The sequence below is a fragment of the Anabas testudineus genome, chromosome 16 (genome assembly GCF_900324465.2).
Source record: "Anabas testudineus chromosome 16, fAnaTes1.2, whole genome shotgun sequence".
Taxonomy (NCBI): domain Eukaryota; kingdom Metazoa; phylum Chordata; class Actinopteri; order Anabantiformes; family Anabantidae; genus Anabas; species Anabas testudineus.
In genome coordinates, this window is record NC_046625.1 from 10083089 (window position 1) to 10105295 (window position 22207).

Sequence of the window (22207 nt, forward strand, 5' to 3'; positions counted from 1 at the left end):
CGTGTTGAGCCACAACCTCATCTTTCCAGACTTTGAACGAGTCAGGAGACTAAGCATAAAACTGTGTATAATTATGAGTGTAAACTTAAAGAAATGTTTTAATTCAGGGGGTAAATGTTGCTGCTGGAGGTCCAGATTTGCCCATGACCGACCACCAGTAACCACACTGAGCACTAGAGGGCGCTTTAACATAACGTTCACAGTCATTAGCTACGACGGAGGCTGGTGGATAATGAGGGTGTTTATGTCCTCTCTCGGTAACAAATGGGTTGTTTTGCCTTTGGCGTTTATTTAATTATATCACCATTCGACCTCCTTCGTTACAATCATGATTAAATTGACGGGGTTTCTCGTGATGCCGTGAATACCGTAAATGGGCGTGACAGACAACAACAACAACAACAACAGCTCCGCTTCCGGTTACTGGATGTAGCCGTCAGAGTCCAGCAGCTTTTAAACGAGGAATCGCTTCATCAGCAGGTCAGTCGCTTTGTTCAGCCACTCTCGATTAATAACAGCCCACTTTATTGTTGTTTTGAAAACTGCCAGCAGCGAAATACGCAGCGTAAGTAGCAACGTGTCACAATTTAGCCTCCTTGCTAACGACTTTCAAGTTATGGTTAGCTTGAATGAATGTTCAGCTGTGCGGGTGTGTTGGTCAAACCGCTGTGTGTTAGCTGACGTTTACTCTGTGTGTGTGTGTGTGTGTGTGTGTGTGGTAGGCATTATTATGAGCGAAGGAGAAGTATTTCATGAGAAGCAACGGTTGGAGCTGTGCGCGATCCATGCACTCAACAACGTGCTCCAGGAGCGAGTGTTCACCAAGGAGACGGCCGATGACATCTGCAAACGGTACGGTCCTGTTTTGGGGAACGGGTCGGTGTTAGTGCTCAAACAGCTACACAGAGGGAGGAAAACACATGGAACTGCTTTGCATCAACCCACAAGCCTATTCAAATTGTGCATCCCGTAATAAGAGTAAGCAGCTGGGTCGCCACATGACAGCTTTTACCCCATCTCCTTTGTTATCTCTGCTCTCCATACAGATCTCATCAGTCATCTGGTCTTATGTCCCCTCCATGTGTAAAATGTCCTATTTTTGTTATGTTAAATGGCAAAAAAGAGAATATATATATTAATTAAAATCAAACGTCCTGCATCTGCTATTGTAAATAGTCTTTTTGTTGCTTTGGTGAGTTTGTCTGTAAGACTTAATCTTCAGTGGGAAATACATGTAAGACAATTGATCAGGACGTGTGCAGGATACCGTGTGTTATTATGGCTGTGACCTGTTTTCACATGTTATTTTGGGCGTCTGTGTGGATTTGGTGTCAGATCAGGAATAATCGCAGCTGACTGATTGAGCTCCTCTGATCAGCACATTTTGTTATGTAGCCTGTCAGTCCTGTCATTATGATCATTTACATAATGATTTTTCCTCACACAGATATCTGATTATAAAAGAAAGTAGCTACGAAAGTATGCAGAAACTGAAAAAGCATCTTTTGCCAGTATGTCCTTGTAAAATCAGAGGCAGCAATAGTCTGATGAAGTGTATCACTCTCTTTGTTTCCTGCTCAAGTGGTCCACCAACTGCTGATCTTATTTGAGAACAGAAACCCCCTCCCTTAAGCACTAGTGTAACCCGAACCTCTGCTCTCCCATCTCCCATGTGTAGATGTCATCAACAAATGACTATTGACTTCTGAAAGTCTAGAAACACCCTTTCAGTCACTATACAAGTAGTCAAGCTTAATTACTGTGGGATGCAGCTGCTTTGACAGTAAAGTTCAGACCAGGACAACCAGGAATTCCTGTGGTATTTTATGAACAGTAATGTGTTAGTCTAAGGAAAAAGAGAAGAGGTGTGATTTCACACAAGATCCATTGTTTTTAGTGTGGCTATTTTGTAGGTGTTTGCTTTTTAAAGATAAGTCATCATCTGGGTAGCTCATGACCTTGGCTGAATAGTTCCTTGTGGAAAACCCTGTGACCACAGTGACACACAGAAACTTTGTCCAAGTTGTTCTAAACAAATATCTTTTATTTGAATGAGGGGTTGTTCTAAAAAATGTAGCTCAGGAGAACTTAAAGCACCACACATGTTGAGCTAGACAGTTAAATCTGTTTTATTTATATCATCCAATATCAAAAATAAAAGATGTTCCTTAAGGGGCTTTTCAAATTTTACAGCATCCATCATCTGTTGTTTGTCTGTCAAATCAAACAAGGAACCATTCTGATCCACTTTGCTGCTCCACATGTTGATACACAGACCTGAGACCTGCTGCAGTTGTGTTTGGACCGTGAAGAACTCTACCTCATAGTGGTCCTGGAAAGAGCAGTGACTAAATGTTAAACTGCATAGGTAGTAATTGCTCTGATGCTGTTCTCTCTCTGCAGCTTGGCTCCACAGTGTGTGGTCAACCCTCATCGGTCAGTGTTAGGCACAGGAAACTATGATGTTAACGTCATCATGGCAGCACTACAGAGCAGGGAACTGGCTGCAGTGTGGTGGGACAAACGCAGGTGAGTGAGATAATAATAAACCGTCATGAGTGCAAACCCAGGCTTTATTGTATTTATTGTATCTTTACTTAACCTTAATTACTTAACCTGTTCCAGACCAGCTCCTGCAACGCACTGTAGACAAAGATTTACTGTAAGAATGTGTCAAGGTTAAAGTTTTGTTTATCATCTTGCTACATGTTTTTTTTAATACAGGACAGTACAGAGCCTTTGTGTATCGAAGGTCCAGGGCTTTATTCTTAACGTCCCATCACGAGTCTCACTTGGCATTGTATCCCTGCCTCTCCGGCGGCGGCACTGGCTCGCGGTTCGGCAAGTCAACGGCCAGTACTACAACCTGGACTCCAAACTGAAGAGTCCCGTGTGCATTGGAGGAGAAGCAGAACTACGGTAAGAACGAGCATCGACATGTTTGACAGACTCGCTGTAATGTGTGTGAGTGTGTGTGTGTCTGCTCAGAATTAGATCAAAATGTCGCTTCTGTGGGCTGCTGTTGAAGTGTGAGTCATTCCATATGAGAGGTCACATGGGGCTTACCTCACTGTTTGTTTGTGTTGGGACACTGCACCCTAGTGATCTGCCCCCCCCTCTCTCGTGTCTCCATGTTCTAACATTTCCTCTTGTTGTCCTTGTTTCACTTTCAGCTCATTTCTCAGTGAACAGCTTTCTCAGGATGTGGCAGAGATGCTCCTGGTTGTCCGGCGGGAGGTGGAGGAGGACGGCTCCTGGCTGAACTCAGACAACTCAAAGAAGTGATGCTCGGGACAGGGTCTACCTACATTTTAGCATGGGAAAAAAAATACTCCTCTGGGAAAATGACAGACTTTTTTAGTTTTGTTTTATTCAAAAAGCAAACACCTCATTACAGAGACCTCTTCAGGGAATGCACTAAAATAATGTTATATCTACACACAGACGTGCAGAGGAAATTCCAAAGAGAAGCAGAGACGGGTGTTTACTCCTGAAGAACTGTTTTTACTTTAACTGTTTTATTGCTCTGACATGACCCATGTATCTGCGTTATCCTGCTCTTGGTACCTTGTATAGTGGGAAGATGCATTTAAGCTAACTAGTTTGCAGATTTGAGGCAGGTATGCGTGAGTTTGATGATTCTTGAGTTGTTACATATGACTGAACTTTCACTGTTTGTGCATGGAAAAAATGTTGAAGAAACATTGTTGGACTTTTATGACCCAGTCGACAAATTTAGATCATTATGTACAACATGGTAAGGTCATAACCTATTAGTTATCAAGCAGCACCTGAGTGCACCATCTCTTTACTCAGCCTTTGTTGTAAACCTTCTATGCACTGCAGAGTAAGATTTGTTAGCACTGTTTGTCTTTATATGTGAGTGTGTGTGTGTGTGTGTGTGTGTGTGTGTGTGTGTGTGTGTGTGTGTGTGTGTGTGTGTGTGTGTGTGTGTGTGTGTGTGTGTGTGTGTGTGTGTGTGTGTGTGTGTGTGTTCATACAGGCACAGGTATTGTGAAGGCATCACCTGGTGAAGCACTGAGGGACTACACCGTTGTCTTTGCATGTTTTTATCCATTTACTTTACTTTTTTCTCTCAATTGTAGTTTTAGACTTTGAAGCGTGTTCTTTTGATATTGTTCTTTTATATTTATGACAAAGGAATCTACCTGCAGAGATCTGAAACATGAGTGAGCCAGGTAATCTTTCATTGTGAACATCTTGCCTCATTGGTAAGTTATGTTATTGTTGTGCATCAGTGCTAACAGTAGTAAAAGCAGACATCCCTTAATAGAAACATGGCCTCTTATTCCAGCCGTGTTTCAAGTCCCTTCCGGTTGATAGTAACACTACTCTGTCATTAGTGCAACAACTTAGTGTTTGCATGGACATTAGCAAGGACATGGAAAGGATGCAGGAATATAGTTATAAATCAATGCAAAAACATGCAAAAACAGCTTGTGTGACTGTATGCAACATTTATGTTTGTATGTTGTCTATCCTGGTGATCTATGCATATCCAAACAAATAGGGGCACTGTCTCTGGTATACACTAGTGACTAATGTACACGTAAACCTAAGCTCTGAGGATCATATTATAAATTATTTATATTAAACTTTGAAGTATGTATCTATTGTTACGCATTTTGTGTGTTTCTTCTAGACACGATGAAGACGGTATCAGGTTATTGAAGTTATTTTTATTTATATTAGACTCTTGAGTGTAAAAGGATGCCATTCAAAAGGAGCATTGATACCCATACAAACTCATTTCAAGGGTTAACAAGGTCAGTTGGCAGGGAAGGGGGATTCAATGAAATCTCCAACATACCATATCATATATACACAAAACATCTTGGAGAAATCTCAGAAACCCAATGCTATACATAGTATTATTGCTAGTTACGGTAGGGCTACTGCAGCACCAGTAGCAAGAATCATATTGCTATGTACCTGCTGTCATTGCATGGGATTTGTAGTTCTCCACTCTCAAAAGTGGCAGTTGTAGTTCTCCATTCAATCATTAAAACAGGGTCTTGGCAGCCCTCAAGTATGTTTTTTTTTTTTTTAAGAGCAAAGGTTCATGATTATTCAGATATTATAGACAGTGAGATATACAGAATACCATAAGGTAATACAAGGAAAATACAGAGTCGCCACCTATAAAAAGTAATAATAAAAAAAATATACCAAGTGGGGGAACTGCATAACCATTCACAGAAAAAATGTGTATTGTTGCTACGTGCCAGTGCTTTTCTACAACAATATTTATGTAAAAACTTGAAAATAAATCGGTGGTACTGATACATTGAAGAATATAAAACTACAAAGTAGTAACGTCAATATCATTCTAACTTCCTCACCACTGTTCACAGTTTACACAGAGTTTGGACAGACAAGGGGAAAGAATTTAGACCAAGTGCGTCCTGGTTTCTAGCTTTGCCCAACCATTCCTACCGACATGATCACTGTCGGTTAATGAACAGTCCATTTAGAGCTCTACCTTCGAAGTGCTTGTAATATTAATAACAATAATACTCAGTGGTACTGACTTTATGCACTTTGAGTTCACACCTAGCATTCATTTCATTTAGATTAGTTTCTTTTTCATTTCAGTAAAGTGTCCATTCATATGAAAACTAAACATTTTCTATACATTTCCGAACAAAAAAACAAAAGATCAACGTGAATACAGGTTCCTCGAATGAGCAGGGTTGGGGTGTGATTGACTTCCCCCATAACCAGTCAGCATGCTGGGAGAGTACTGCACTTCCAGAAAACACGATGGGAGATGGTCCAGAGGCGTGTTGGGACAAATAACAAGAAAGAAGAAAAGAATATATGTTATTTACAAATGTTTATCAAGATAGGTTTTCATCACTACTGGTACCAGTGAACATTTGCCAATGGTTTCTCATGATTTTTCATGCGTTGAAGCGTTGAACAAAAGGCCAGCCCACAGGGTCCTGCAAGGTTGTAGCCTCGCCACCACATTAGTCCGATTGCCACTGATTATTGAAGCGAGCGTATGATAAAATGGCACAGATTGCGACGGTGTCACAAGTACAGAGGAACTCACAGAGGGGGGTGGGGACTGCCTGTCAGTCAAGGGTAGGCTCTCATAGCCAGGGTTGCCATTGGAGGAAACGTTTGGAGTCCTGTATAGAGATAGAAAGAGACAAGGACAGAAGAGAGAAGGAGAGGAGGAATGGAGGATGAAGAACAGAGGGAGAGGGGATGAGACACATTGAGAAAGACGAAGGGGGCAGGGGGCCACAGGGTGACAGGAGCCAAGGACAGGTAAAAGGAAAGAAGGAGAAAGAGCGGTTAGAAAAACACAGCGCTCAGTATAACTAGTAGGTGTTAGTACCACTGTTGCTCAAACACCAGCAGCAGGCATACAGTCCACTCCCGACTGGTGATGCTGTGCAGGATTTATACTGTAATCTGCAATTACATGCAATTAGAGCTGGGTGTGACTCACTAGTGCCAACTGTTATATTGTTCTCATAATGAATCTGTTTATCTGCACGATAAACCCCAGAAAGCTTTTTAAAGCAGACTTTTTGAGAGACCATTTGAGAGGAGTGGTCTGTACTTTCTGTGCTAGCTGAGTTTCTGAGCCTTGACAATCTTGTTTAGTCAGTATTGTTGTATTTGTGTGTTAATAGTTCATATGGGAGCAGTAAAGATGATCAACTGGTATTAGAATAGGAAGATAAATTATCCACAGTTAGGTAGCACTAACTAAACTTCAGTCAGGGACAAAGGGATAAAACATAAGAAGATGAGAAAAGTGAAAGTGAGAAAGAGGTAGAACTAAAAAGGAAGCAGGAGAAATGATGAAGAGAAAAACAGCAGGACAGATCCAACGTGTGGACACCACAGCGAGGAAACAGATGAAAGTGATGCAGGAGGGGTTGGGGTGGAGAGGTTACCTATAGTCAACCTGAGCCTCACATCGCCAGAGTTTTTACGAGCGCGGCCTCGTCAATGACACCCTCCCCCCAACACAGCAATAGTCTACTGCTGTTTAGGAGACAGGACGCCATTTGAGACAAGATCTGTGAAATGAACGAGCGGACTACATCGTCTGTCCTGAAACACTTGACAGACGAATAGACAGACACACAGACAGACAGACCGACCTCTGGAGTTGTGTCTGTTTCTCTGCCTACACTGTAGTCCATATTGACCTGTCTGTGTGTCTGTCTGCAATGCATGTGCTTAACCTGACAGATGTGTGAATTGGGACTAATCCTAATGTCTTTATCTAGACAAAATGTATACACCTAGCTGACTACACTGCACTTTGACTACTCTTTTGTAAAGATGGACGTGGTTATGTCCAACATCTCTTATATTTGTGATAAGTCTAACTGTGTATGATTGTGTGTTGCCACAGGAAACAGGATTTCAAGCTGAATGTGTTTGTCTGCACAAAAATGTATGTGTTGTTTAGTAAACTCTGTGTTGTAATACTACGTGCTGGATCTTTTACAATCCCTGACCTGGAGGGCATCAGTAGAAAAGTTGCCCATAGTTGCAGATTAAAATCAAAACGCTTTTTTAAAAGTAAAGACTGTAACTAAGGGCAACTCTTGCAACATCTGGGACGTTCTGTCTGTCTGTGTGTCTGTGTGTCTGTGTTACTCACGGGAGGGGCGGTGCACTAGAAAAGGGGGGTGTCCACCCAGCCCCTGGGTAATTATAGAAGGGGGTCATGGCCCCTCGCTGAGACCCCGAGGCCGTCTGTCTACGTGCCTGATGGGAGGTGAAGGGGTCCTCACTCTCACTGTCCGAGTCTTCATACTCGTCTGATTCACTGTCATCCCCCATGGAAAGAGAAAGAAAGGAAGACGTGAGAGACCAGAGGAATGAGGCATAGAAATGGTACCAAATTCATACTATAGATGGCAGAAATTATGTGTTTTGCATGGTCACCACAGAAAACATCAAACTGCTGAGTCACAGGAATAGTGTGCCAGCAGCACTAATCATAAATCCAATGTTTTTACACGCTATATGCCGCATTCTGTGGCATACAGAAGCTCCCAGATCTGATGATTGAAAGTGAGTGTCAGCACAAGAAAATAATAACATCCTGTTTTTCCTTGTTTCAGTCAGACACATAATCACAGTCTCTCACCTGGGGAAGCTCCTCCAGGCACCAGGCAGAGAGCAGAGGATAGCGGTGAAGGCCAGAGCAGAGAGGAAGGAGTACAGGGAAAGGTAGAGCAATCCTTCCATCCCGTCGTAACAGAGGCCTTTCAGTGAGTCAATGTAGTCCTAAAAGAAAACAAAGAAATAAATGTATGGAAATAAAGAAGCAGCACGTTGGTAATTTTAGTTGGCATGAGTATTATATTCCTCTTTACAGTCAGCATCTTTGTTACCTTATTAAGACCCCGACAGTTCAGTAGCGCCACCAATTGATGGAAGTTGCCCTCTGTGGAGTTGAGTATCTGTTGAACATCCCTGAGTGATTTCTGCAGTGATGCAAAATCGCCAAATGTGAGAAAAATGACTGAAAAGATGACTCACATGTAGCAGAAACTGTGTTTCTTGTGTATGAATTTTGACATACCTCAGCTTTGGGGAACTGTGTGAGAGCATTTCTGTCCAGACTGGAGAGGTGTGTGTGAATGTTTGACAGTGCCCTTTGCGACTGGGTCAGCAGCTGAAGCAAACAAGTCACTGGAGTTACGAACTTTCATTTCCCAGTATTTCAAATTTAGGTTACAATTAATTTAATGGGAGTGTGAAGCTATTTATGAGGGGAGCAAATCATTTAAGGAGAGTACACTGCAACAGCTGTGCAACCTGAGCCAAAGAGCGAAAGAGCTAAACGCTGCAATTAAACATTTTATATATACAACAATACGTGACTAATAGAAGTCACATTACCTGCTGGAATGGACTGTTCATGCGCCTGCTGCAGGTCAGATAATACTCCAGCACATCTGAATAGTCAACAAAACACCAGTGCACAACAGATCAGTGCACAAAAGCAACATTTAACTGTCATTATAGTGAGTTCTGCTGACACAATCACAGTTTGGGGGGGGGTTGATAAAGTGCATGACAGAAATGGAAACAGCTATATTGTTGTTTGCACAGGGACAGATTAACGCTGTACCTGAGCTGGTCCCCGTGTTGAAGTTGGTGGAGTTGAGGACAAACGCATTTGGATCTGAGCAGAAGTCACTGAGAGCCTGGTAACGCAGCAAGAGTGAAAGGGAGAGTGAGGAAGGATGACAGGAGGAAAGAACACACCAGCAGGAGAGAGAGAGAGAGAGTGAGAGAGAGAGAGAGAGAGAGAGTGTGAGAGAGAGAGAGAGAGAGAGAGAGAGAGAGGGGACAGATGAGGCAAAAGAGAGAGGCCAAGAAAAATGATCACAAGGGAGAAGTTAGACACACTGACCGACTGACATACTTACCTACTCAGATAGCTGACTGCAGCTCACGACACAGTGACAAATATTGATCTGCCTGCTCACATGCTGTCCTGGACTTGCATTACACACTGACACACACTCCTTCCATTAGATCATCACTCATACCCCCTGTCTCTTTTTCCATAGCATCTCTATACGTTGCTGAACCATCTGGTCTAATTTTGAAGATGATGCACTCATGGAATAGATTGTACATGCACGACCACGCTCAGCTTGAGACGGTGCCACCAGAAGAGGGAGTAAGAGCCACACAGAGAGCCCAGCATCTGACGGGAAGAGGAGCAGCCTGGGTCAGAATAAAGTGGGCAGGCCCACAGCTGGCCCATTGTTTCCCTGTCAGTGACCAGGGACAGAGCGGCTCTGTGTGGACCCAAAGGCCTTGGGACATCTCCCACCAGCTCCACATGACGCTAAGACTCAAAAAACAGGCAGCAGTGCAGAAAAACAGCCACCATTTACCCTCTTCACACACCCCCACACCAGCCCGAAACAGCCTCCACTTCAGAGAGTACCACAGAACCTCAAAAGGGAAAACTGAAAATGGATTTAAAACTATCTGAGCGCTCTTTGTTCTTTGTAAATGTTACTGGGCCAAATGTGGCTGGATGGTTGTCTGTGGGACACAGCACACTGGTGTTGTTGTCATGTTTAGGCATTAAGAGCATAGCCGGGCTTTCAGCCGAACATGTTCCAACAGCATGTTACCGAAGTTTATTTTCACAGGACTGTATTCGCACTTATTGCGTTCTCTGTCTAAAGCCCCAAGGGCCTGAGCTACAGCAGCAGCTTCAGGTCCTGCGCTGCTGATGGGTTGCTCCTGGTCCCTCCACTCCCTCTCACTTTAGCTCTCGCTCTCTCTCTCTCTCAGACTGATCTGGAGATGCACTCTCTCGCTCTTCCTCTCCGCTCCTCACTCACTCATGTTGAAAGCACCACTCTCTTCATCTTTCGTCCTTACTTCTCGAAGCCAAACACCCACACACTTGCAAACACACTCACATGAAAGACGTGCACTTCGGTACACAAACACACTTTGTTCACAAACACGTTTGTGCACACGCACATTGAATCTTTAATCTCTGCCCCATTTTCCTGCCTTCTTGGTCCTCTGCCATGAATGCAGCGTTCCCTAGGAGGCAGGCCTTTCACAGTTTAGCACAATGGACACAGAAATCACACACAAACACAGACATACACATCACTTGGTCCTGCCATCAGGGGTTGGCCTCCTAAAGCTCTCTTTGCTCCACTACAACCAGCCAATCCCTCCCACAACAGTCCCATTCACTTTCTATTCTCCCAACCCTTCACCACTCCACACCCTCCTCTCAGTCCTGGCCCAAGTCCCCATCACAGTTTTGCTGGATCTACTCACCACTACTGTGGCTGTCTCCAAACCCAGAGAGCCCCAGCTCAAGAACAGAGCCAGCCATGCCAGCACGGTCATCCTGCGAGGGACCAACACAAACTCTTTAGCCAAGAGGACCCTGACCATAAATCCAGTGTTAAAGTGCTAAAGATATCAGTGTGTGTGTGTGTGTGTGTGTGTGTGTGTGTGTGTGTGTGTGTGTGTGTGTTTGTGTGTGCTTACAGGATGAGCAGCCAGCGGGCTTGTTTAGCCAGTCCCAGCAGGATAAACAGACACACTATGAGGTCGAGCAGCAGCAGCAACACGTACGACAGCCACCTATCATAAAGATAAATGCCATTACAGTGAAAACTGTTCCTATTGTTGTGCCGAGTTAAAATGTCAAGTGTGCAGGCTTATTGTGCTCAGGGTCCGGTTATTAACTTCTTCATTCCAACCACATTTCATGGTCTTCCTCTGGGAAAGTTATTTACTCAGTTTTATTTGTAATATGCCACAAACTTCAGCCTATCATTGTAATTTTTAGCAACCAAATGCAGCACTCATGTAAAAGCAGCTTTCTGTCTGAGAAAAGCCTCATGGAGCTACTAGCAGGACCGTAGGCTTACAGGCCTGTTTAATTGTAGCTATGTCGACCTGCTAATGCACTGAGCAGAGTCACTGCAAAGGAATAAACCTTGTTCTTTTCAGCACATTTAGATTTTTCCACCTGATCTAGGATTAGTGCTGGGTGTTTTTTTTTTCCACTGTTCCCAGAATTAAAACTGCTGAGAAGTGTAATAAGATTATTAGGATTCTGATACCACTGATCTGGGACATCTATTTATGTCTCTATTAAGCAGAAAGAATAAGAAATTCATCTAATCTGTGGTCATGAAAGCGAATTTGTGGTTTATCTTTTTGTTCCTTACTCTTTTCTTGCTCCTTAAGATAAGATTCAAAACTCCCCTGCATGGGATCCGAAAGGTCATGTGAGAGAAATTGACCTAATGAGCATTTCTGATTCTTAACTTGAAGCAATAAAATGAAATATGTGTTTTTTTGTACACATTTGTCTTTTTAGTGAATCAAATAAGTACATTTTATACAGAAATGAACATAATTTTACAGTTATACTTTATCATATATTATAAAGGCCATGTATTTTTTAAGCAATTTTCCAAGATGTATCCTGGAATTACCTGTCAACTATGTATAGAGAACTGCCCTCAGGAACTACTAATTGGAGTAGTACAGCCTCACCTGTAGTCCTCATTGACCATGAGGGTGTTGGCTGCCCAGCCAGGTGAGAAAGGGTTGGGCATGAGGCTGCCGGTAGGCACCACTGTAGGAGCCACAGAGGGCGGTACAGGGGTTAGAGGTACGATAGATGCCCCGCTGATACTGCTGTCATTCCCCAGGCCTGCATCAGTGCTGGACTGAGCCAGGGAGATGGAGGACAGGAGGCTGATCACATTCTCAGATAACCTCCGGCAGTTCCTCGTAGACACCATGAAGGGTTTACTGCCAGTAAAGAGCTCCTCTAGAGTCGTCAGGGGGCCAGAGATAGACAGCTGCAGTCCGGCAATTGTGTCTGAAATCTGGTGACAGATGATGAAAGAATGTGAGGGGAGTTAAGTGGAACGGAAACAGAGAAGATGTTCATCATAAAGTTATGGTCGGCTTAGATTGCTTGCGTCAGAAAACTGGGCATCCTGGTGCCTCGGTCTGTTAATGCATGGCTTTCATAATCACACTCCATCTCTTGTATTTCTCAGACAGCTGGAAGTGCAAAAATGGGCTATGAAATTAGTTTTGACTTAAAAGCGTTGAGTTTATCGCAGAGGGCTGAGTGAGTAAGTGAGTAAGTATCTCCTGGGAAATGTTTTAGAATAACTATATAATATATCATTGGTCATGATAAATAGTGCGATATCTGAAGCAATATGTATAATAGACTCAGTGTATCACATTTTACATGAAATAACTAGATTTATCTATTATGTACAGACTATTACTAAGTAATATCACTGCACATATTCAGGGCTGATGTGTGGTTAGTGAAAGTAGACATGTACAGCTGTTAATATAAAGTTTAATTTAAATCTTATTGTTATTATACAGCTCTCATATTTATCATCTAGCAATAACAGAATTGCAGATTATTCTTCAAGATGATTTTTTGAACTCTGAAGTCAGCTCTGTTAAGTTAAATTTGCAGCAGTTTAATAAAAACTGGTGCAGATGATTCTCTCCAGCTCTCAACTCTGTCTGACACGATTGCTTAATGAGGGTCAGATTAGATATCGTGCTCTGTTTTAAATTATTGTGTGAGGAGGACATTTAGCAGCCTGACACATAAACCTCTGTCAGACCACAGGAAATCAATACAACAAAGTTTGTATCTGATTTACTTTGCCTCTCTGCAGACACACCCTCTCTCTCACGCACACACACACACACACACTGTGTATTCTGCATGACATTTTACGTGCAGAGAGCAGCACTCACCAGCAGATCGATGGAAGCTAGCGTATAATTGGCTGTGAGAAGAGACGAGGTCAACTGATACATCCCATCATTAGCCTCGCTGTTGCCATAGAAACCGATGCCTATGGCAACACTGCAAAGGGACAAAAAGAGAAACATGAAAACATTGTGGGTGGGTGTGCATGTGAAAGAGAGTGGGGATAGATGAGCAGACAGCAGAGGCATAAATGTAATGTTTAATTCAGTGTGTATGTACATTTTAAATGAATGTGACACAAGGAGATAGAGCTGGCGAGGATGTGAAATGTGTGCTCTGGATGAACATACCAGCAGTGGAGCACAGGGGAAGGAATAAACAGATGATAAGAAAAAGCTGACTCTTAGCACTCAATGGTTAAGCCTCAGCAAGGAAAACATTTGAAATGTTAAACATGGCGACGTGTTTACACGTATTTCTGTTATTCAAATATTCAGATTAAGGTTTGGGCCAGCTGTTCATCAAATCCCCTCAGACCCGACAGGAATGGTATGACCCAATCTCCCACAAAGTATGTGACCCAGATTAGAAAGCAGGGGGAAAAGGAGGAATGTGTGTCTGTGTCAGTGTGTGCTTTGCATTTCTAGCTGCCAAATGCGAATGCCTATGTTTAATGCAGCTGCATTTTAAAATGACAAACACCGCGTTTCTCACTAAACGTCCACCATCTGGAAGAAACAGCATCACGTGAAATATGCTCAAGCGTTAAACTGCAGCTTTATTTTTCCATCCATTCTAGGTCTTTCGTCGAACGTCACAGAGGGAGACAACTACATTACATTATTATCCATGAGGGGGAGACACGAGCCACATCAAAATGAAGCCTGCACATGATGACATCATTATGACAGCTGCAATCAGATCAACAGTACATTATGTTCTGTGGTATGGCAATACAGTCTTAGTGCATTATAATGTGCAGTAGATGAACTCAAATATAACAACTGCTGAAGCATTAAGTTGCACTATAATGTTATTGCAGTGCACAGCTGGGCCTGTAGGTTTAGATTTAAAGCATCTGATGCAGTGAGTGACTTGTATTTCTGCTGTATATAGGTGATTTGGACAGGTGTCGAGCAGTATTTCAGTACTGACTTGATGACTGTATGGTCACCAGGTCTGAGAAGAAAACACCAGTTACTGCTGTACTGCAGTTGTGAGAGCTGAGATCATCATGTGTAGGCCTGTGGTCAGTAAACAGCATCATAACGTGACCATCAGCTGTCATGCAAGGCCTCTTTCCTCTTCAGTGACACTGGTGAATGTGTGAGAGACAAGAAAGCACATGATAATGGAGAGAATGACAGCTTGTGATTCACAGCCTCGTTGTTACTGTTCCACCAAAGAGGCAGATGTGGAAAGTAACATTTATTCATTTCTAGATTATCTTTTTTATTCTATGTAAATGTTTATGCTTGTTCCACAACATATTTAACCCCTGGAGTCAGGTTAGATTTTGCCTGCAGTAGGAGAATGGATACAACCACCTAAAATTATCGTTTCATTTTAACTCTGTGGCTCCTAACCTTTGTGATGTATGATGTAACTGAAAGTCCCCTCTAAACTTCTTGAATTATTTTCAAGATGGGTTGAGCCAAGTGCGAAACTTTGACCAAATAAAAACATATCTTTATCGTTTGTAAGCTTTAGAGAAGCTTGATACCACTGCACAAACATAAAAGTAGTATCAACCTTCTCATTTAACCCTTTACAAAAAATGCATATTTCACAAAATTTGGAGGGTTCCTTAAAAGACTTAACACTTAACAGTTAAATAGTTAAAAAAGGGTTCCACACTGATCTGCTGCAACGGTGAAATGCTGCTCACACAGTGTGAGGACTCGTTAGGATCATTTACTTAAATAAAAATACTGACACAACAAGTGAAATCCTGCAGTCAGAATGTGAATTCAGAGCATAAAGTATAGGATAGATGAAAGTAAAATGATTCCTCTTAGAGAAACTGAAGGTGCTAATATGGGGTTTCAGTGTCTCCACATGTGGCCCAGAAGAAACTGACCCCCCTGGTTGTTGTAATATGTGTGTTCATTTGGGCATCATCCAGTGATACTGCATTTAAAAAATCATAAACTACAGAGTAACTACAGCCATAATAGCTAGACTAGTAGAATACAATAGCACTGCAGGAAGTGGAATTAGTATTACCTGGAATTACATGGAAATATCTGCCATATTATTACATTATACATAAATATATGTATTTTAGTTACACTGAACCACTGCTAATGATGTTACATACAGTAATGTATGTCAGCAACGTGTCTGCCAACTTTATTTTGCTTATGGTGCTTCTGTACCCTGACTTAAACAGGACTTCCATTTGTAATGAAGTATTTTTACTTGTGTAAACTAATAGTTTAGAATACTTTGCCCACCTGCTGCTAAAAGGTGACTTATGTATAACATTTAAAAGCTCTGTGGTTCATTAAGGCATCTGAATCCTCCTTCTCACCAGCACAGAGTGACAGCCGCCACCGCCATCCATGTGACACAGCAGATGCCCCTCCCCTTCTTCCCGCTGTAACCGTGACCCGTGCTGCCATCTTCATCCTCCTCCTCCTCCTCTGATCCCTCGTTCCGGTCGCCACGGTGACAGCAGCAGTAGTGTATGAGGAAGGAGAGAACCACCAAAAGGGAGATAACAAGAGCGATGGCTGATAAACTGGACAAAACCAGTAGAGTCTGAAAAAAGGAAGAGGAGGTAAAAAAAAAACCTGTGAGTCAGTGTGAAAAATGGCACTTTAATTTAGTTTTTACAAGTGGCAAAGAGCAATTTGAGAGGGTAGAACACCAACTAATCCTGTTAAATTCCATACCTGTCATATCATCCCGCCCATATAACCAGCAGGAGATGGTGATTAAAAAGGTGTGAGGATGTAAACTGTGTGCATTTAGATATGCGCTACATTCTAACATAACAAAAGACAAATGCAACACATTCAATTTGAGGTAATCATTGATCATCTGTACTTATCAAATAACTTTAACCTGCAGATCTCTGGTCTGTCTGTGTCCCACAGTGAATCAAAATGTCACTAAGCCATATCGGTCTCCATGTCATAAAGTCAACATTACTGAAGTGCATTTTGCTCCAACACATATCTACAGTATTATCCTTCAACCATCTGCCCGTCTGTCACTCCCCACTCCTCCACCTTTCCTCCACGTCACCTCCTGTTCTCCAGAGCCCCTCCCCATCGCTCCATTTCACCCATCCCTCTTTCCCCATGTTGTCCCTCACTCCCACTATCTTTCTCTCCCCCACTCTCCCCTCTCTTTCTTTCTATCCACACCGCCGAATCTCTATTAATAATCTGTGACCTACTTAAATACATTCACTGCCACTCTCTCTCACTCCCACTCTCACTCGCTGTGCCTTCTATCTCTCTCTTTCTGCCCGGTCTTCTGTTCAGCAATCTCCTCACAGTACTCATTCCCTCTCTCTTGGAGCACTTTCAGTCTCTTTTGTCTTTCTGTTCTGCAGGATAATTTGCATCCCCTCCCACCCTCCCACCCCCCTTGTACCGCAGAGAAGTCACAAACACGCACTATGAGACACGGCTAGCTGGAGCGTTTGCATGAGAGCCTGTTGAAGGAGAGAGATGAAACCTTGAATTTTGCAGCAGGGGCTGTACCATTCAGAGCCATGCACAACATGTTGAATCTTGTGCAGCCCTTCATATCAAACTGCATAAAATATCGCAGATCTGCACGCACAAAAGCTGAGGTGCAGGAGGTGGTTTAGGAGAGCACTGAAACATCTAAAGCAAGGTTAACAAATGACAATGAATAAAGGCTCCAGTGTCTCATGCTCATGCCAAAAATTAGGTCAACAAATTGGCGTGAAAAAGCGTTTTAAGGGAGCTTGTATGCCATCATTGTAGCTCTACAGTTTGCAGATACATTCAGGGTTTTATGGAGCAGGTTACAGTGTGATATGAAGCAAACTGAGCACCATCCAGTTCTATAATTATAGTATACATTCCTGCACATAGAGCTATAATTATTAAGGAATGTGGCACCTCCGATTGGACAGATGCAGTGCAGCATGTGGTGACAGTGTCGTATGAGCGACTGTGGCAGGTGTCCTTACCTGCTGGTACTCCCAGCTGTCAGGGACAAAGATGTTGTCCCTCATCTGCATGGTGAGGTCCAGCCGGGGGAGGGCATGACACACTCTCACCCAGAGTGATGGGGTATAGCTGGGCACTGTTGTCATGGCAGCCATTTTCCACTGCCACTGGTCCCCTCCTCCACCCTGTGCGAAGAAGGAAAGAGGGGTCAGAGCCACCACCAGGACAAGAAGGAAGAGCAGGGGAGAGGAAAAAAGGGTGAAGAGGGGTGAAGGTCTTTCTGAGCCCATGGCAGAGCAGAGAGGACACAGAGGTCACTGTGAGCTCCACAGTCACCATCATCTGAGCAAAGTAAAGATGAAAATGCCAGACGTAGTCACTGTACATGAAACTACCTCTGAAGTCCACACACGCTTCACTCACAGAGAAGCAGAATTGTGTTTATGGGTTTTGTGCTTTACTTGCGGCAGTTATGCTAGAGACGAGTCTGTCTTCCTCCTAGCAACATCACCTAAAGATGGGTACCAAACTAGATGAATAAAGGTAATCAGCAGCTCTACCTCTCTCTTTACTTGTTGTGCTGGTGACGTATTTCAAACTGAAACAAATAGCTGATTAATCAAACAGCTGAAAACATTTGTTACGTTTAATCAAGTGTACATATGAAAAGTCCTAGTTATAGCTTTTTAAATGTGCAGATTGTATATAACATAATCTTAAACTGAATGTCATCATGCAAAAACTAATCAATCTCTAGAGAATTTTTTTTAAAACAATCATTTGATTTATTTGCAAGAAAACTTGGAGATCCTTCAGCAGAGTATGAGGCACCATTATATAGAAAAGAATGTAGCTGATTGCTTCATCAACCAGCAGCCAGTGCTCAGCATCTCTTACTAAAGCCAGCCAAGAGAGAGAAAGTAGGGTAAATACAAAGGGCAAATCCGGTTAGCCAAAACACACACTGGAATCCTCATTACAGTGACAGAGCAGAGGGGGAACAGAGGGCGAGACAGAGCCTGGTAGGCTTCCGATACCGGCTGCACAGATTAAGAGACCACCAGAGGTTTACTGTTTAAGAAAGGAGCGTTCAGGAGCGGAGAGCACAGAACGAACCATTCACAACAACAAGGGTTATACAGCTCAGCTCAGCATTGATATAAATAGCAGATACAATTCTGCTTTTGAGTTGAACAGAATCCAATATTGTCAGATAGATTCTGAATTAAAGCCTTGTGTTTGATTTTATTATCTTCGAATGCAGCTGTTATTTTTTCATTACAACTTTCAATCAGCTCAGTGTAGTTTTCTACACGACACTGCTGAGGCGTTTAGGAGAGGTTAACCCTGTTGATTCATGCTTATGAGTACATGATTGTGTTAAATATTCTGATAAAAAGTTTAGATTTATCCCCATGCCTCATTCAGACAATTACCCCATACAGATTTGGGGCGGTTACGACCCAGAACAAGTTAACAGCTCGCCCACAGGCCAGACAGGGCTGCTCTAAGCCCATTACAATAAGCCTGTTCACCTTAATGGTTCCAGCAGCCCAACTGTCACAAATCAAATCATTGCCAACACTCCATTTCCCTTATTAAAACTGTGCTGACCATAATGGTTCACACGCTGCGAGAGCCGCATCCATCCACCAGACAGCAGCAGTGTAAACAGACTGCGTGTTACTGTATGCGCTCCTTCGCGGGAGACTTTATTAAATCACATGTAGAATACGAACAGTGAGGCATGGCTGCGAGATACATTTATCAGACTGAAGAGAGAGACTTAATAATCAAGTAAAGGAATCAAAATCAGTCTACCTGTTTGAGCTACCACCACCGATAAAGTGGGCCAATATAGAAAAGCATTTCCTTTGATGGATGCACAACACTAACACTACACTAATATTGATTTTCACTGTGAGGCAAATAAGAGGTGAGACAAGCAGCATTTAAAACCCATTAGCAAACAATTACAGATAAAGAAGTACAAAGCATGCTATCAGGATATCTCTGCTTTTGGCACAGTATTAATGAATTCAAGAAAACACAGTACATAACAGACATGAGGTTAAAGTTCATGTATGATTCTCCTGCAACCCAAAAAGTTATTGAAGCAACATAATAAGGTGCTGATGGATATAAAGGGGGGTTAGCCATCCTGGAGCAGCAGTTACTCAGCAGTTGTCACAGATAGGAAGCCTCAAGTTGACATGATGTCTCCTGCCAGCTTGTTATCATTGCATAACTGAAGGCAAATAAAATGATTTTGAGCTCAGTTGGGGAAAAGGGAGCTTGATAAGGAGATAGACCCTGAAGGAAAAAAAAACATTCTCAACGCAAAGTGAGCTCGTAAGAAGGAGAAGAATAATTCTGTTGTCTGTGTTGAGCACAGAAACACAGAGAAAGAGACTCCATCATGTTTGAATGTAAAGAAAATGGCCATTTTGAGAGGCTGCTAATGAGAACGGAGCACCTCTGTGAGCGGAATTTAGAAACGTCTTTACCACAAGAACATCTTCTTCACCTTTATCTTTTTTATGAGAATACAACTCCATGAATCATAAGATATAAATAATACAGTTGTTCTGCTGCGGAAATAAAATGGATGATGCACACCAATTTAACCATTAAAATTTATTATGATTCACATTAGAGCCCAAGTAGTCGCACAATAACCTTAATGACTGTAATTTATGAGAAAGCATTACAGCCTCATGACACACTACATCAGCCAGGAGAAATTAATTAGCATCTTTGTGAAGGGTTACAAGTTTCATATATCAAGTTTGTAAAGACACTAGGAAAGAAGAATATTCTCACTTAAAATACCCCGTTTTTAATATATCTGCAAATTCAAACATCCAGTTCTCACAGTGAAGCTTCAGAGGGAGTGCAGCTGACCGAAGGTAAGTGAGAGCAGCTCATAGTCAGTAAGTCAGAGCAAATCAGTGCTTTGATGTGTGCAAGAGTCCAGCATGACAAGTTGAGGGTGACAAAATGCTTCCATACTGACCAATTAAAAATCCCATGCAGAAAACATTGCAGAATTATTTGGCAGATTAAACAAGCAGGTGGAAGCATGCAGAGGAAAATAAAGGACAGATGAAAGTATAATTCTCATTAAATGAATCAGCCTCATTTATTACCCTTAAAATGTCCATGGGAGAGGATTCAGCCATTAGGTGTGATAGGTGACTAGATGAATCCATTTTGGCAGTGCAGTGTAATGGTTTCATGAAAATAATGTAAAAATATAAGCATGGATCTAAATTAGCAGTACCTCTGATGTAATGTAAAGTGCATTTATATCATCTCATTTTTCATCAGAGAGACTAAACACGAAGCCATAATCGAAGAGACAGAGATCGTGTCTTACCTCTGTCGGTTGTGCTGAGAGGTTTCTCTCTCCTTCTGTCTCTTCTCTTCTCCGGTGCCTGTGAAATATTTACCCACTCACAGATGTATACTGCCAGCCATCAACGCTTGATGATCTTGAAAAAACATCATCCTGAAAAAATGGCTGGGAGACAAGCCAAAAATATGTCAACATGGAAAAAAATAAGCCAGTAATTGTTGCACTTATTGAAATATTAAATAGCCAATAACTGTATGGTTGTCTGGTGACAGTGGAGAGGTGCTTGTGTTGATGGATGGGAGAGGAGCTCTCAGTGAGAGCGAGTGACAGAGAGAGAGAGAGAGCGAGCGAGAGCGAGAGAGAGAAGGATTAAGATTGAGGAGACACCCCTACGGGACTCTTTATCGTTGCATTGTAGCCTCTATAGCTTAACGCCCAAGCAACTTCACAACACGGCTGCGACACAATATTGCCCAAAGATAATTAATCTGTTAACGGGGATTAGCAGGGTCTAACCCCTCACTCACTCACGTCTTACCGAGATCCACACTTGGAGTCCCACTAACATCCACACACACACACTCCCATCCACCTGACCAATCTCTGCCCAGACTACCAGACTGAACCCTGACCAGATTACTGAGAGAAAGAGAAACAAAGAACAACTGCCAGCCAACTGTGTGCGCTAAATAGCTGAACAGCTTAAATACAAAAAAAAAAACAAAAAACACTCACGTTAGATGCAAAATAGTGAATTCCTGCCTATGACCCCACTGTGAGCCTACGATGTGTCGAGAGCTAAAGTATGGTGGAGATGAACCTCAAATTAGAGTCAAAGAGGTGAATAAGCACACGGAGATGAATATGGGGAGGGGGAAAGGCAACATGAAACACTGAGGAGGAAAAAAAGTGGGTTCCCAGGGAGTGATGCTGTGAGAAAAAGAGGGAGGGAGAGTGATAGAGTGAACAATGACTAGAGGGGGAGAAAGCAGCATGCAATGGATTTGTAGACAAAACCAGTTTTCAGCGGAGGCTGCAGAACAGCATCAACAGTGATTAAATGACAAGGAGGAAGAAGTACATGCATCACATGGTGGAAGTGATGAGAGGGCACTGATGGAAATGCTATGTGGCTGATTGCACTGAGAAATGCAAATGGAGATGCAGTGGTAAAACCCAGCAAGAAAGAGTATAAAGAGTATGGTGTGTGATCAGGGAAAGGGGGGCAGAAGCAAGCGAGCAAAGAAGGAGGGGGCAGCGTTAGTTTTTCTGTGTCACTGAAAAAGAGTGGGGGAAGGGACACAGGGAGATAATGCGAGCAAGGGAGCAAACAGTAGCGAGCCAGAGAGCGTACTCACTGACTCATATAGCCTATGTACAGTGTGTATGTGTGTGTAACTGGGATGAAGAGTGGAAAGGAGA

The 22207-nt window shown here is 42.6% G+C and overlaps 2 protein-coding genes across 3 annotated transcripts; one reads left to right on the forward strand and one right to left on the reverse strand.

Moving 5' to 3' along the window:
* The first annotated feature begins 192 nt into the window (after nucleotides 1-192).
* Nucleotides 193-3320, forward strand: josd2 (Josephin domain containing 2). Its single transcript, XM_026371886.1, has 5 exons — nucleotides 193-480; nucleotides 723-852; nucleotides 2404-2529; nucleotides 2725-2919; nucleotides 3174-3320. The coding sequence occupies exons 2-5, from the start codon at nucleotides 731-733 to the stop codon at nucleotides 3283-3285; spliced, it is 555 nt and encodes a 184-aa protein (XP_026227671.1). The 5' UTR covers nucleotides 193-480; nucleotides 723-730; the 3' UTR covers nucleotides 3286-3320.
* A 1367-nt stretch (nucleotides 3321-4687) lies between these two features.
* ttyh1 (tweety family member 1) lies at nucleotides 4688-22159 on the reverse strand. 2 transcript variants are annotated; one of them, XM_026371859.1, is made up of 16 exons: nucleotides 21521-22159; nucleotides 20807-20950; nucleotides 17448-17612; nucleotides 15807-16036; nucleotides 13318-13429; nucleotides 12070-12407; nucleotides 11050-11145; nucleotides 10834-10906; nucleotides 9140-9215; nucleotides 8908-8963; nucleotides 8588-8680; nucleotides 8397-8489; nucleotides 8150-8289; nucleotides 7658-7825; nucleotides 6080-6158; nucleotides 4688-5764 (listed from the first exon to the last, which is right to left on the reverse strand). In XM_026371859.1, exons 3-16 carry the CDS (start codon nucleotides 17580-17582, stop codon nucleotides 5681-5683), a joined length of 1773 nt encoding a protein of 590 aa, XP_026227644.1. In that variant the 5' UTR covers nucleotides 17583-17612; nucleotides 20807-20950; nucleotides 21521-22159; the 3' UTR covers nucleotides 4688-5680. The 2 variants fall into 2 exon arrangements, with proteins under 2 accessions (XP_026227644.1, XP_026227645.1); XM_026371860.1 differs by lacking the exon at nucleotides 21521-22159 and having other exon boundaries at nucleotides 7765-7825; nucleotides 20807-21512.
* Between the last annotated feature and the right edge of the window lie 48 nt (nucleotides 22160-22207).

Excerpts from the sequence above, each read along its gene's own strand:
- josd2 (XM_026371886.1), top strand. The coding sequence starts at position 731 with ATGAGCGAAGGAGAAGTATTTCATGAGAAGCAACGGTTGGAGCTGTGC. Across the intron at positions 853-2,403 it reads GCCGATGACATCTGCAAACG|CTTGGCTCCACAGTGTGTGG; the intron begins GTACGGTCCTGT and ends CTCTCTCTGCAG. Across the intron at positions 2,530-2,724 it reads GTGTGGTGGGACAAACGCAG|GACAGTACAGAGCCTTTGTG; the intron begins GTGAGTGAGATA and ends TTTTTAATACAG.
- ttyh1 (XM_026371859.1), bottom strand. The coding sequence starts at position 17,582 with ATGGCTGCCATGACAACAGTGCCCAGCTATACCCCATCACTCTGGGTG. Across the intron at positions 9,216-10,833 it reads TGGAGACAGCCACAGTAGTG|GCTCTCAGTGACTTCTGCTC; the intron begins GTGAGTAGATCC and ends CTGCGTTACCAG. Across the intron at positions 8,964-9,139 it reads CAACACGGGGACCAGCTCAG|ATGTGCTGGAGTATTATCTG; the intron begins GTACAGCGTTAA and ends TTGACTATTCAG.